At 42.3% G+C, this 13126-nt stretch overlaps 1 protein-coding gene across 4 annotated transcripts in view; it reads left to right on the plus strand.

The window, feature by feature from the left end:
- LOC144491513 (acylamino-acid-releasing enzyme-like) overlaps positions 1–13126 on the plus strand; it is a 207588-nt gene that overhangs the window by 24231 nt on the left and 170231 nt on the right. For all 4 annotated transcript variants that reach the window (XM_078209418.1, XM_078209419.1, XM_078209420.1 and 1 more), the window contains 3 exons: positions 2249–2415; positions 5232–5369; positions 10465–10556. In XM_078209418.1, coding sequence (XP_078065544.1) covers positions 2249–2415; positions 5232–5369; positions 10465–10556 — 397 coding nt within the window. The remainder of the gene's footprint in view (positions 1–2248; positions 2416–5231; positions 5370–10464; positions 10557–13126) is intronic.

Raw genomic sequence — 13126 nt, forward strand, 5'->3', positions numbered from 1 at the left:
AAGGTCAGAATAATGATTGTTAAGTTTTAACTTTATAGGGATGCTTTCACATTGCCTGCATCAGAGGACCCAGAACAGAGGTTGCAGAGGTGTATGTAACTACCTGGACCTGATATTCTGGCCCACAAAGACTACTCGGTCCTTTTTACACACTTCCTTTTTGTAATGCATTAATTTGTGGGCCTTGAGGCTTTGAAACAACTCTTTTTGTAACACATCATTGGTCGATGAATTTTAAATCAAGGCACCAAGATTAGTAGCAGACCTTTATGAAAATGTATTTAAACATGGATATATAAAACGGTTATGTGATTTCAGACACTCTGGGTAGAACTTTAATTCAGTAAGGAGTCTAACAACACCAGGTTAAAGTCCAACAGGTTTATTTGGTAGCAAACGCCACTAGCTTTCAGAGCGCTGCTCCTTCGTCAGGTGAGTGGGAGATCTGCTCATAAACAGCAAACAGGGCATATAAAGACACAAACTCAATTTACAGAATAATGAATAATGATTGGAATGCGAGAATTTTAATTGGCAAGGTGGGGAAGGGTTCGGCTACGATTTGAAAGTTAAATCTTTAAAAAAGGTCAGAAACCTAACATCCTGCTCTCTTCCAGCTTTTAAGAAGGCACATTCAGAGGTATGTGGGAAACCCCCATGGAGGTTTTGGGTCTCTGCTTTAAATCTGCTAAAAGACGATTCACATTTTAACTAAGCATACTGGCATTAACAGCCCGCACACAGGTTTCCCAAGATGTCTGAAACTTGCAGGATCAGCACAGTAAGAGAACAGTGGGGATTAATTGCTCTATACAATTGAAAGGCTGAAAAGCCTTTAAAAGCTGAAACTTCACAGCTGCCTCCCTGCCTACATGAAAGGCTTGTGCCTCTCCTGAGCATGTGCTTTCAGTGCTTTATACATTTTTATATTTTGGACACTCCATTGCTAATGGCTATGAACTCCTGCACCCTGTTGATCTTGGAGGCCTTCTCTTCTACAGCAGTCAGGGTGGTTCTTACTGCTAGCTCAGCTCTCTGCAAAGAAAGAAAGCAGAGAGATAGGACTGTGAGAGATGGATTGTGTGTAGAGGATGGAATGACAACATTTGTGGAGGGTGACTGTAAGGAATGGTTGTGCGATGGCAATGGGTTGAGCGTCATTATTGGCTGTTTAAATGAGGAAGTGAGGTGTTAGCTCGAGAAAGAAGAATGATTGGAACTGCAAGGTATGTTGATCTGAGGACTACTCTGCAGAAGGATGCTGAGAGAGTCAGAGTGTACGTAGGATTTGCACCTAAAAATTGAATGCCTGATGAAGCCATTGAACTTCTTGAGGCATTGACTCTTTTTGCTCACCTCCTTGGCCACTTAATTTTTGAAGCTGGCTTTTTCCTACCATCTACAAGAATGACACTTCTCTGCTGGCCCTCACAGGGAAAAGTTAGAGAATAGAGCCTTCCCAAGTTATGCTTCTATTCCCAGGCTTTTTTAAGCCTCCAGAAACAATATAGAATGCAACCATTCTGAGGTACCTTTAAAGAGGAATCCTTCTTTGGTGATGTGGGTTGTCAACATACACGCATTCTGTTCTTGGTCGAGAAACCCAAAAGTGGTAAGTTAATACCATCATTGAGTTAAACAGCTACAGCAAAGTCTGTTTCTCTGACAAATGGTTGCTAACACACTAAAAACAAGTCAGTTTGCCGTAAGAGAATCTGTGGTAATCTTGAAGAAAGGATATTGACATTCATAGAATCCCTACTGTGCAGAAGGAGGCCATGCAGCCCATCAAGTCTGCACCACCTACTATCCCACCCAGGCCCTATCCCCGTAGCCCCACGTATTTACCCTGCTAGTCCCACTAACACTAAGGGGCAATTTAGCATGGCCGATCCACCTAACCCACACATCTTTGGACTGTGGGAGGAAATTGGAGCACCCGAAGGAAACCCTTGGAGGCACGCAGAGAATGTGCAACCTCCACACACACACCCGAGGCCGGAATTGAACCCAGGTACCTGGCGCTGAGGCAACAGTGCTAACCACTATGCCACCCAATTATCTAATAGCTGATCAGTGCTATGCCAATCTTTTTAAATTATGTTTGCAGCAAATGAGTAATTTTTGGAAGCTTAGGATACATTCTTTGGTTTCTGGATGTATTACTTTAAAGATTTATTTCTGTACTGTTATGTTCTTTAGTGTAATTATTCTTATTGTGTTCCTCTTCTTCCCTGCCTCCCATCAGATCATTTTGGCTGCCTTGTGTGGTCTCACTCTGAAACCCATATTCTGTATGTCGCTGAAAAGAAAAGACCCAAAGCAGAATCTTTCTTCCAAACTAAACCAGAGCTCAGTGTGAATGAGGAGGAAGACGACAACATCAAACCAGAGAAACAAGAGAAGCCTGTGAAAGTACAGTACTGTTCTTCTATCCAGGCACCTTGTGCAACTCCCATTGTAACATGTACAATCCAGGAAGATTAGCATTTAGACAGGGGAGTGTGTTTCAGTGAAAGGTTTCGGGTATTAAAGTAATATTACACTATGAACATGTCATGAATCATAGCTGTTGGGTGTGGAGAAGCCTTTTAACAAAGAGACTCAATTTGATATTACTGGTGACTTTAGATGTTGAATATTGAAAACACTGATGTCAGGGAGAGAAGAAAGGAACAATGTCCTTGTGAGGATTGTGGCTACGTTGGGTGGAGGAGTGACAGATAGATGAGATGGGCCAAAAAAGAACTGCTGTTATAGCAGTAGCCAGTTTTCATCAGCAAACCTGAAGGCTGTTCAAATGTGGTGGATGCCCAGTCTTACCCTCATCTGATCTTCAGGCACAGGACTTGTGGCAGTGGGTGTGAGGTGACAATAGCGACTAATAAACTAGACAGATTTTTACCCTACCTAACCTGACACTATACCCGTAGTGGTACCAATACTGCTACTTCAGCTGAGAGTAGCTAACTATGCAGCAATTGAAACCAGGACCTTGCTATGTGTGGCTCAGATATTTTCTATCTTCAGGCAGCATAAGCCACTGAGGCAAAGAGTTAGTCTTTCAACAGTATGAAAGTTACTCTTAGCCATATTAATTATTTTTAATGGGAGTCCATTCTCTCTCGTCTCCCACCACATGAGCAGGAATCTCGGGCCCGATTCTCCCATCGCGACCCGCAACCTTTCTGGCGGGTCCGGTCGGGAGAATCGTGTCGTCGGCCTTTTTCCGGGATTTGCGCATGCGCCGGAAACGCATGCGCGTCTCCCAGAGCTGGAGAACCGTCACAGTCCAGACCATGCTAGAAACTGGCAGGAAGAGAGGTAAGTTATTTGAATTTTTAAAAATGTAGTTTAAATATGTTTTGCATGTCATAATCACCCACCCTGCCAGGAGTACTTCATTCCGGCGGGGTTTAGAGTAGCTTCCCACATTCGGGTAACTGGTGGGAGAACTCGCCGGAATGACGGGGGCAATCGGGGCCCCCCAGGGGGTCGAGTGGTAGGGGGATGGTGCCCCCTGGGCATGGGCACCCTGGCAGTGCCAGCCTGTGCCCCCTGGCACTGCCCAAGGGGTAAAGTGCCATGCCCAGGGGTACCTTGGCACTGCCCATTGGGCATCGGGCAGTGCCAAGGGGGCAGGACATATTGTGTGTGGGACCTACGGGGCAATTGGCGGGGGTGGGGGGATCCCATGGCCATTCTGCATGGGGATCGGTCTGGGATGGAGGGAGGCCAGCGACTGGGGGTGGGGGATCGCCACTGCTGGGGGGGGGGGGGGGGGGGGGCTGGCCATCGGGGTGCTCCGGGGGGAGGGGGAGGGGCTGACCCGGGAATTGTTGTGGGGGGTGTGATCGGGCCGTTGTGGAGGCTAGAGGGGCAGCACTGCAGTGGTCCCGGGCTGGCCAGCAAATGAGGGGACTGACGAATCGGAGCCACTGCACATGCGCAGAGTTCCAGAACTGTCAGACTCTGGCGCGAATAGGCCCCGCTCCCCCCCCCCCCTCCCCCCCCCCGGGTTTTTAATGAGATTCCCGATTGTGACCTCTGCAGTGCACAGAGTGGGGAGATTCAGGTCTGAAGCTGCACTAAAAAAACAGTCATGATCTAGAACAGTTTTCCCACCAATTCAGCACTTTTGGGAGAATCGTCCCCTGATCTCTATTTGAAAAGGCAACCTTGCGTTGATATCCTTTGCCGTGATAGTAAATTGACCAATTAACATTTCTGTTTCAACATTTGAAATCTGGACCCTGATCTTTCCCAATCACTTATTTAATGGAAATAAATTATCAGTTCTGAGAATTGGCCACATGTTAAAATTAAAGTGGTGAATAAAGCGGACTGTTCAAAATGTTGCCTCATTAATTCATTAGAGAGAGTTTAAGCAACTTAGATTTGAAATGAAATGCTCTCGAGATGCATTTCATTGTGTACAACATTGAATGGCAGATGATTGATAATCAAAATTTAATCCTGCATTTAAATAGATGAGTGGGCAGTGTGTCACCAGGAGATGAAAAGGAAATTATGTAAGGGTTATGAGGGGCAGTGTGAAAAATAATGGGTTGTCAGACTTTGAAGCAAATACATAATAATTAACTAGATAATTAGCATTAGTAACCCCATGGTGATGTGGGATATAATCTTATTGTTTAATTGCAAAGGATAACACTTCAAAAATTGTTTCACTCAGAAAAGATGTATTTATATTAGATACAGCTCTACACTCAAAGGTTTTGACAAATCAGAATGTTACCTGTTTGTTTTCGTTGTTATAACAGCACAAATTCACTGTGAAGATTATGTACTGTAAATTCCACAGCATTCCTCTTTGCATATGCATCAGAATTTGCAAATCTGGTGAAAAATAAACCAACAAGTAATGTTGCAGCAAATGACTCTGGAATCTCTTGAGCTTCGTGAGTGATGGTAGGACGTAGCTGTGATGGAGGGCTTCATTATCTTCAGTTTAATGCGTTTGGAGCTGCTTTAATTATCAACTCAAGTTAGTTTAAAACTACACCAGAAATGAAGGATATTCAAGCTCAATTTGTGAAATGATACTTGTGACTGTAAATGAATATGACACTGTCAAGGACCTGATAGAATATTAATTGGAAACAGAACTATTGCAAATATTTTAAGTTGACTTTTTGAGGCTGGGCATTCCACTTGTGTCCTGTTCAAAGCTCTACGTAGTGTTTATATTAATTATTTTTATACTACAGGGGGATGAGTTTGTGTATTGGGAGGACTGGGGAGAAGCCCTGGTGAAGAAGACTACTCCTGTGCTGTGCGTGCTGGATATTGAGAGTAACAACATCTCTGTGTTGGAGGGAATTCCTGAACACATTTCTCCTGGGCAGGTTTGTGTTTAGCGCATATTGCAGTTACTGTATGCACTTCTATTTTGAATAAGTACATTGAATAATTTTACTCCTGTTTACCTAAACTCTTGTTTACCTAAATATTTTTATCATGGTTTGTGTCAGATGATTTTATTTCAGAACCTAATCAACATTTGTCTTAAAATGCAAGCCTTGCCAATTAAATTAATGAAAACTCTAGTGATCTGAGATTTAGCACATTCTTTTGTGTACCCCTAATCTGCAGAAAACACACAAACCTTATCAGCCATGATCTTATTGAATGGTGGAGCAGGCTTGAGGGCGCTAGATGGCCTACCCCGCTCCTATTTCTTATGTTCTTATTAGTTCTTGGTTTTTTTTGTATTTGGTGAAAATTTGCATTGTTATAGTTCAATATTAAATTTGTGAATATCTCCTGCACTGCAACTTTTGTGCTGTACCATGTCAAGATTTTAGTCGCGTAGTCATAGAGTCATACAGTGCAGAAAAGGCCCTTCAGCTCATCAAGTCTGCACTGATAAACTACCACCAGTCAAGCTAATCCCATTTTCCAGCATTTGTCTCATATCCTTGAATGTTATGATGTTTCAAGTCCTGATCCAAATACTTTTTTAAGGTTTCTGGATTCCACTACCTTCCCGGGCAGTGCATTCCAGATTCCTACCACCCTCTGAGTGAAAAATATTTTTCTCAAATCCACTCTGAATTTCCTGCCCCTTACCCTAAAACAATGCCCCCTCATGATTGACCTCTCAACCAAGGGGAACAGCTGCTTCCTATTCACTCTGCCCTTATTCCTCATAATTTTATACGCCCCAGTCATGCCCCCAACCCACCCCCCCCCCAATCCCCCCAACCTTCCCTGCTCTAGAGAAAACAATCCAAGCCTATCCAGTGTCTCGTTAAAGCTCAAATGCTCCATCCTGGTGAATCTCCTCTGTACCCTCTCCAGTGCAATCACATCCTTCCTATAGTGAGGTGACCAGAACTGCACACAGAACTCCAGCTGTGGCCTAACCAATGTTGTGTACAGCTCCAACATTACGTCCTTTCTCTTGTACTCTATGCCATAACAAATAAAAGAAAGTGTCCCATATGCCTTCTTAACTACCCTATTCACCTGCTCTGCCATCTTCAGGAATCTGTGAATAAGTACCCAAGATCGATCTGTTTCTCTGAGCTTCCTAGGTCCTGCCATTTATTAAATATTCCCTTGTTACTTCTAAAGAGCGCCACCTTGTATTTATCAGGGTTACATACCATCTGCCACTGCTCTGTCCATCTGACCAACCCAGCTATATCTTTCTGTAACCTAGGACCACCTTCACTATTAACCACCCTACCAATCTTGGTGTCATCTGCAAATATGCTTATCATTCCTCCCACATTATTATCTATATCATTTATGTATATTATAATCAATAAGGGACCCAGCACTGAACCTTGTGGTATGCCACTAGTCTCCAGTCTCCAGTCACTAAACACCCTTCCATCACCACCTTTTGTGTCCTATTGCTGAGCCAGTTTTGGATCTATCTCACTAAGTTTCTCTGAATTGTATGTGCTCCAACCTTTTCAATCAGTTTCCCATGTGGGACCTTGTCAAAGGCTTTGGTAAAATCCATGTAAACTACTTGGTGCGGCACGGTGCCACAGTGGTTAGCACTGCTGCCTCACAGCACCAAAGACCTGGATTTAATTCCGGCCTTGGGTGACTGTCTGTGGGGTTTGCACATTCTCCAAATGTCTACGTGGGTTTCTTCCAGGTGCTCTGGTTTTCTCCCAGATGTCTGAAGATGTGCAGGTTAGGTTGATAGGCCATGCTAAATTGTCCCTTAGGGTCTTGGTGAGACCACATTTGGAATATTGTGTGCAGTTCTGGTCACCTCACTGTAAGAAGGATGTGGAAGCGCTGGAAAGAGTGCAGAGGAGATTTACCAGGATGCTGCCTGGTTTGGAGGGTAGGTCTTATGAGGAAAGGTTGAGGGAACGAGGGCTGTTCTCTCTGGAGCGGAGGAGGCTGAGGGGAGACTTAATAGAGGTTTATAAAATGATGAAGGGGATAGATAGAGTGAACGTTCAAAGACTTATTTCCTCGGGTGGATGGAGCTATTACAAGGGGGCATAACTATAGGGTTCATGGTGGGAGATATAGGAAGGATATCAGAGGTAGGTTCTTTACGCAGAGAGTGGTTGGGGTGTGGAATGGACTGCCTGCAGTGATAGTGGAGTCAGACACTTTAGGAACGTTTAAGCGGTTATTGGATAGGCACATGGAGCACACCAGGATGATAGGGAGTGGGAAAGCTTGATCTTGGTTTCGGATAAAGCTCGGCACAACATCGTGGGCCGAAGGGCCTGTTCTGTGCTGTACTGTTCTATGTTCTATGTCAGGGCGATTAGCATGGCAAATAAGTGGGGTTATGGGGATAGGGCCAGGGTGGGATTGCTGTCAGTGCAGGCTCGATGCGCCAGATGGTCTCTATCTGCACTGAAGGGATTCTATGATTCTACATCAATCGTACTTCCCTCACCCATTCAATTGATCACATTTTCAAAAAATTCTATCAAATTTGTTAGGCATGACCACCCTCTGACAAAGCCATTACAGGTACATTTTGAAGTTACTGTTAGTAATGAATGCAAGCCCACTTTTCAGGTGATCTTGCATTGTTTTATCACAGCATCATCATGATCATTTACCTAATTGCTTAAAATGCTAAAAAATAGGGATTTTATGGCATTTTCCATTTTTTAGTAAATGTCTCCTCAGCAAAATGGCACTCAGAAATAAATTTACATATATATGTGGGCATTGAGTCCTACTAATGAAAACTGTATTCCAGTGCAAATTGACATCATGGCCATAGCTCCAAAGTCATTGCTGCAGAAATAGTGTAGGAGCTCTGCAGGTTCAATCTTTTCTTGGGTAGATTAATTGACTCTGAAATTTTCTCTCCAGCTCTTTTTGATATGTGGGGATATTTTTGAACTTCCGTAATCCTGCATCTAATCTTAATATCTAATCAGTCGTATGAAGTGAGTTTGAGTATTGCTGAAAACAAGAGACATTTTTTGATGAAGCTTTTTGCCTTTGGCAAAAATACTAATTTGGCAAAATACTTCATTGGCAAGAATACTAAGCAAAGGAAATCAACAAATTTATAATGCATTAGAAGTGTGTGCTGATTGGTAAAGGCATTGCCATGGAAAATGCACCAGTTGATGGTGACTGATATATCAATGCTTGGCAGTTAACTTAAGAACAGGCAGCTTGTGTTTGATTGCTCAAGGCATTGTCCTCAGAAATGCACGAGCAAATGGTTGTCACTTATTTTGTTCAGCTGAAAAAGGTGAAATGTGTGTACATGTGCTTTCTATCTGCAAACAACAGGGCCCTGTGTGTTACTATATATAGCTTCTGTGACGTTAGTGTACCTTTAAGAGATTTTTTAAAAAAATCATGCTCTCTGCAGCTCATAGCCTTAGCCGGTGTCATTGTTACTGGCTTGACCGGAGATGTCCTTTGCTGCTTAAATGGGGGTTTGTTTGTTTTTATTGGAATGTTTTTGACTTTGCATTGTTAGAAGAAAAACTGGTTGGCAGGTCAGGTGATAGGAACTTTTTCATTTTCAGTTTGGAGCTGCAGGTTTTGAGTTTTAGAAGGGGCAGCAAGCTGAAAAGAAGTCACTCTCTCTCCCTGATTTTGGAAATTCTGCGGGTTAGCTGCAAGCCTTCCTGGAGTAGAAAATCTGCTGTTGGTGGCTTGACCAGAGTCCACCTGAGGTTCTGGGAAGCTGTTCTGATTTATAACTGTTCTGGGTATGTCAAGAGGACAACTAGAACTTACAAGACTGAGAGGTTTCAATTCTCCAACTAAAGGACTCAATTCCAGTAGCATAAGACTTTGCTGTGTTGAACTTGTTTAAAGGATTTTGTCTGTGGAAGGTTTTGCTTTGATTGGAACATCTTGGATATAATTGTTAAGGGTTACACATTATCACGGTTGTTTTGTTTTTGTTTGTAATTGATAAAAGTTATTGCTAATTTTCTTTTGATACATGTTAATTATATTCTTAATTAAACTTTGTTTAATAAAAGCTCCATAGTGGGTCATTTGAATCATATCTGAAGTGAAACATATCATGCTTACCCTAGCCAAATTCAAGGTGCAAAACTTATGATCCAAGCGGGCTCCATAAAATACTTTGGAGTTTCTGACTTGAACCATAACACTTCCAGTACATGCAAATGTCGCACACTGCAAAACTGATTTACAATCTTAGGTTGTTTGTCAGCAAATTCTTAGCACACTGAGGTTTATTTAGCAAATGTTGTCCAATCGCATCTAATGTTGGAACACTTTGTTTTGAGTTCTATTAGCACAGGCTGTTTGAATATGGTCTGTACCTTGCCTATCGTGAACAGCAGAAGGGGCATGCTGTTTGATACGATCTGCCAGTCTTTTTGGGATGTAACGCCTATGCATCTCGCGTCACATTAGCAATATACCACATTAGTCATTTATGTGACAGACAGAATGTCTTTTTGGCTTGACAGCAGCATTCTGTTAGTGGCGATTACGATATATGTTCCTACTGCATTGTAGCAGTGTGGAACAGCTAGCTTCATTTGCTGCTCAAAACTTCTAGCACCTAAAAGCATCAATGCTTTTGGCAGTCTCGCTAACCTGAAATCCATTTACCAAGGGCACTGGCAGACCTGTTTCAATCTGTAGGCTGAACTTGGGCTACAGACCTCTTTATTGCGGATATTGTTCTGTTTCTGTGCTTCCACACTGTGGAGTCAGCTACACCTGAAGGCTATGCCTGAAGAGATGAACAAGTTGGAAGGGCAGTGAAAGATGAAATCTAGCCAATTGCATTGCTTTTTATTGTCTTCACTTTTAAGTTCAGTTTTAATCTGTGATTTTAAATTTGATATTCTATAACTAAGTTGGAACGTGATTTATTGTGCCTTTTAATCAAATTTTCATCCAATCAGACTGCTTGCACCCTCCTGGAATGCAAAAGACCTGCTTTGTCACATGCATCTTTTACCTATGATCCTCCATCTTGTATTTGTATTTCAGGCATTTTGGGCTCCCAATGACACTGGAATCGTATTTGTTGGATGGGATCATGAGTCTCAACGGTTAGGTCTTGCATACTGCACCAACAGAAAGTAAGAGAACTAACTGCAATTATGTCAGATCATTTGTTTACCCAGAGTAAATACATTGTCTGGTCTCCTCATAAGCTGGACAGTGCAGACAGGCTTGATTATTTTACTGATCTTTGTTGAGCTTGTTAATCTTGGATGGGTCAGCAGTTAGGTTGCTTGAACTAGCTTGTCGTCGTTTGGTTCCAGAATGTGAATCAGCTTAGGATCTTGCTCTCCATTTGCTGTCTCAGGAGAATCTCCTGTGGGGAAATGTATGCATGGATTAAACGAGGCCGAAGTATAGTGCCCTCCAGTCAAAAGCTCACTGTCTAGGTTTTCTCAAGGATAACAGCTGGAACCTGGAGAGCTGGCAGTATTCACAATATTGAGTAAATGAATACTCTGTTTAAAATGCAATGCTAAAATGAGCATTTGCTGATCTTTGTTTTGAGTTTTCTCAGCGATTTTGAAATGCCTTTAATAAAATTGGAGTGAGTGTTGACAGAAATAGAGCAGCAAACAAATTGACAAAAAATATGACAAGATTTTGTAAAAAAAGAGTTAAGTATTCAAATTTTAATTGCTAAAAGTTCAGTTGGACTGTACCCTGAGAGAGGATTTGGTTATTTGGCAATGTGGAGAAAATAGTTCCGAAGATTCACAACTGACAAAGTAATTAAATAATGAAATATGTTTTTGGTCATCCTCAACATGAGAATATCAGCAAAAATAAGATTCTACAATGGCTGAAGCTGCATTGTACAAACCCATATTTCTATGGCGATGGAACATTTACAATATTTAGAAATACAGATCAAGGCTTTTCATTTGTCCATTAGGATAGTGGAACTGAGTCTTGACACAACAGACCAGAGAATTGAAAAGTAGAGGCCATAATGACTACTCATTACTATAAAACAAAATCAACAATTGTATTCATTTTTGCTCGCTTCTTTCTTCTTAACTCTCTACCACCCTGAAGACCTAAGCATTGTATTAACTTATGTTTTCTAGTTTTTCCTGACTTTGTAAATTGTTCCTAGCTGCGTAATGGGTGAGGGGTTAAAACGGAAACACTACCAACCGTCCTGTGTCACAACCTTCCAACCAACTTGCCCCCTCCATTTTGACTCTGGAGATTTCAGGACAGTAAAGGCCACTGCCACGGAAACCCTCAATTATTATTGAGATAATCAGTGTCCAAAGATTCAAACCTGTTCCTTGGGCCTCTGGAAGCGATCTTCACATGTGAAATTTGCTCCCTCTGTTTGCCAACCTTCATGTCATTCCCATCTGCTTTGGGTGCAAGTTTGATATCTGAAATGAAAATGACCACTCCCATTACAATCATTTGACCTTCACTATGACCCCAGTACCCCACCTCCCCCAGGCCACACTTCCACCCTGGTTAAAATCCAGGTTTCAAATTCCATTTGTTTCCTGGTATTAAAAAGTAAATTTAAAAGAAAATCAGTGTGTCTCAGGCAGAACTAAAAGTTAAAGATGAAAATTTGGAGAAAGGAACACCATCAACAACTAAAGCTGCACCTGCCATCCATTTGCCCCATTCTTGCTGCCTCCCATTTTCTTGTGTGCACCAATGAAAATTTGATGCTGAATTTAAACTCTTCATAAATTTTCATATGACGAAGGAAAGAGAATAAAGCAATGCCCTGAAAATTTTCAGATTACACCATAAATCTGCTGCCATTTTTGCCCCATGTTGTAATTCATTTGATACGAATAAGAAAAACAAAATATGGAATGCTGCAAAGAAACCTGAAAATGCTCAGATCTCTCCGCATCTGTGGAGAGGGAAACCGAGTTAACATTTCAGCTCATTGACCTTTTATCAGAACTGTTCCTAACTGGACAATTCACGAGTGAATTTACTCCAGCTTTACCTGTGATTAATCAGAGTAAGTTTTTGAGGGGGGGGGGGAACGGGGAGAAGAGCAGGTTTTAAAAAAAAAGTTTAAAGAAATTTTTGAGGACTCAGCAGCAAAATTGTGCTCAAATATCAAACATACTCGCATCTGTAGAGCATCAATTATTGAGTGCCACTGTGACCCCTTATCCATCACAGCACCACCTACAGAAGTAACAGATCTGTTACAGGGGCGGCACGGTAGCACAGTGGTTAGCACTGCTGCTTCACAGCTCCAGGGACCTGGGTTCGATTCCCGGCTTGGGTCACTGTCTGTGTGGAGTTTGCACATTCTCCTCGTGTCTGCGTGGGTTTCCTCCGGGTGCTCTGGTTTCCTCCCACAGTCTAAAGATGTGCGGGTTAGGTGGATTGGCCATGCTAAAATTGCCCCTTAGTGTCCTGAGATGCATAGGTTAAAGGGATTAGCAGGTAAATGTTTAGGGATAAGGGGATAGGGCCTGGGTGGGATTGTGGTCAGTGCAGACTCGATGGGCCAGATGGCCTCTTTCTGCACTGTAGGGTTTCTATGATTCTATGATCTTGCAGGCAATAACATGTTTCCAATGAAACGTGTGCAAATCAACTCCAGTTTAATGTACAACCGCTTATTTTTCTTAAACGTCTTGTCACAAAATATGTACAAAATGTTCTCCATAGCTTTTCC

The sequence above is a fragment of the Mustelus asterias genome, chromosome 3 (genome assembly GCF_964213995.1).
Source record: "Mustelus asterias chromosome 3, sMusAst1.hap1.1, whole genome shotgun sequence".
NCBI classification, from domain to species: domain Eukaryota; kingdom Metazoa; phylum Chordata; class Chondrichthyes; order Carcharhiniformes; family Triakidae; genus Mustelus; species Mustelus asterias.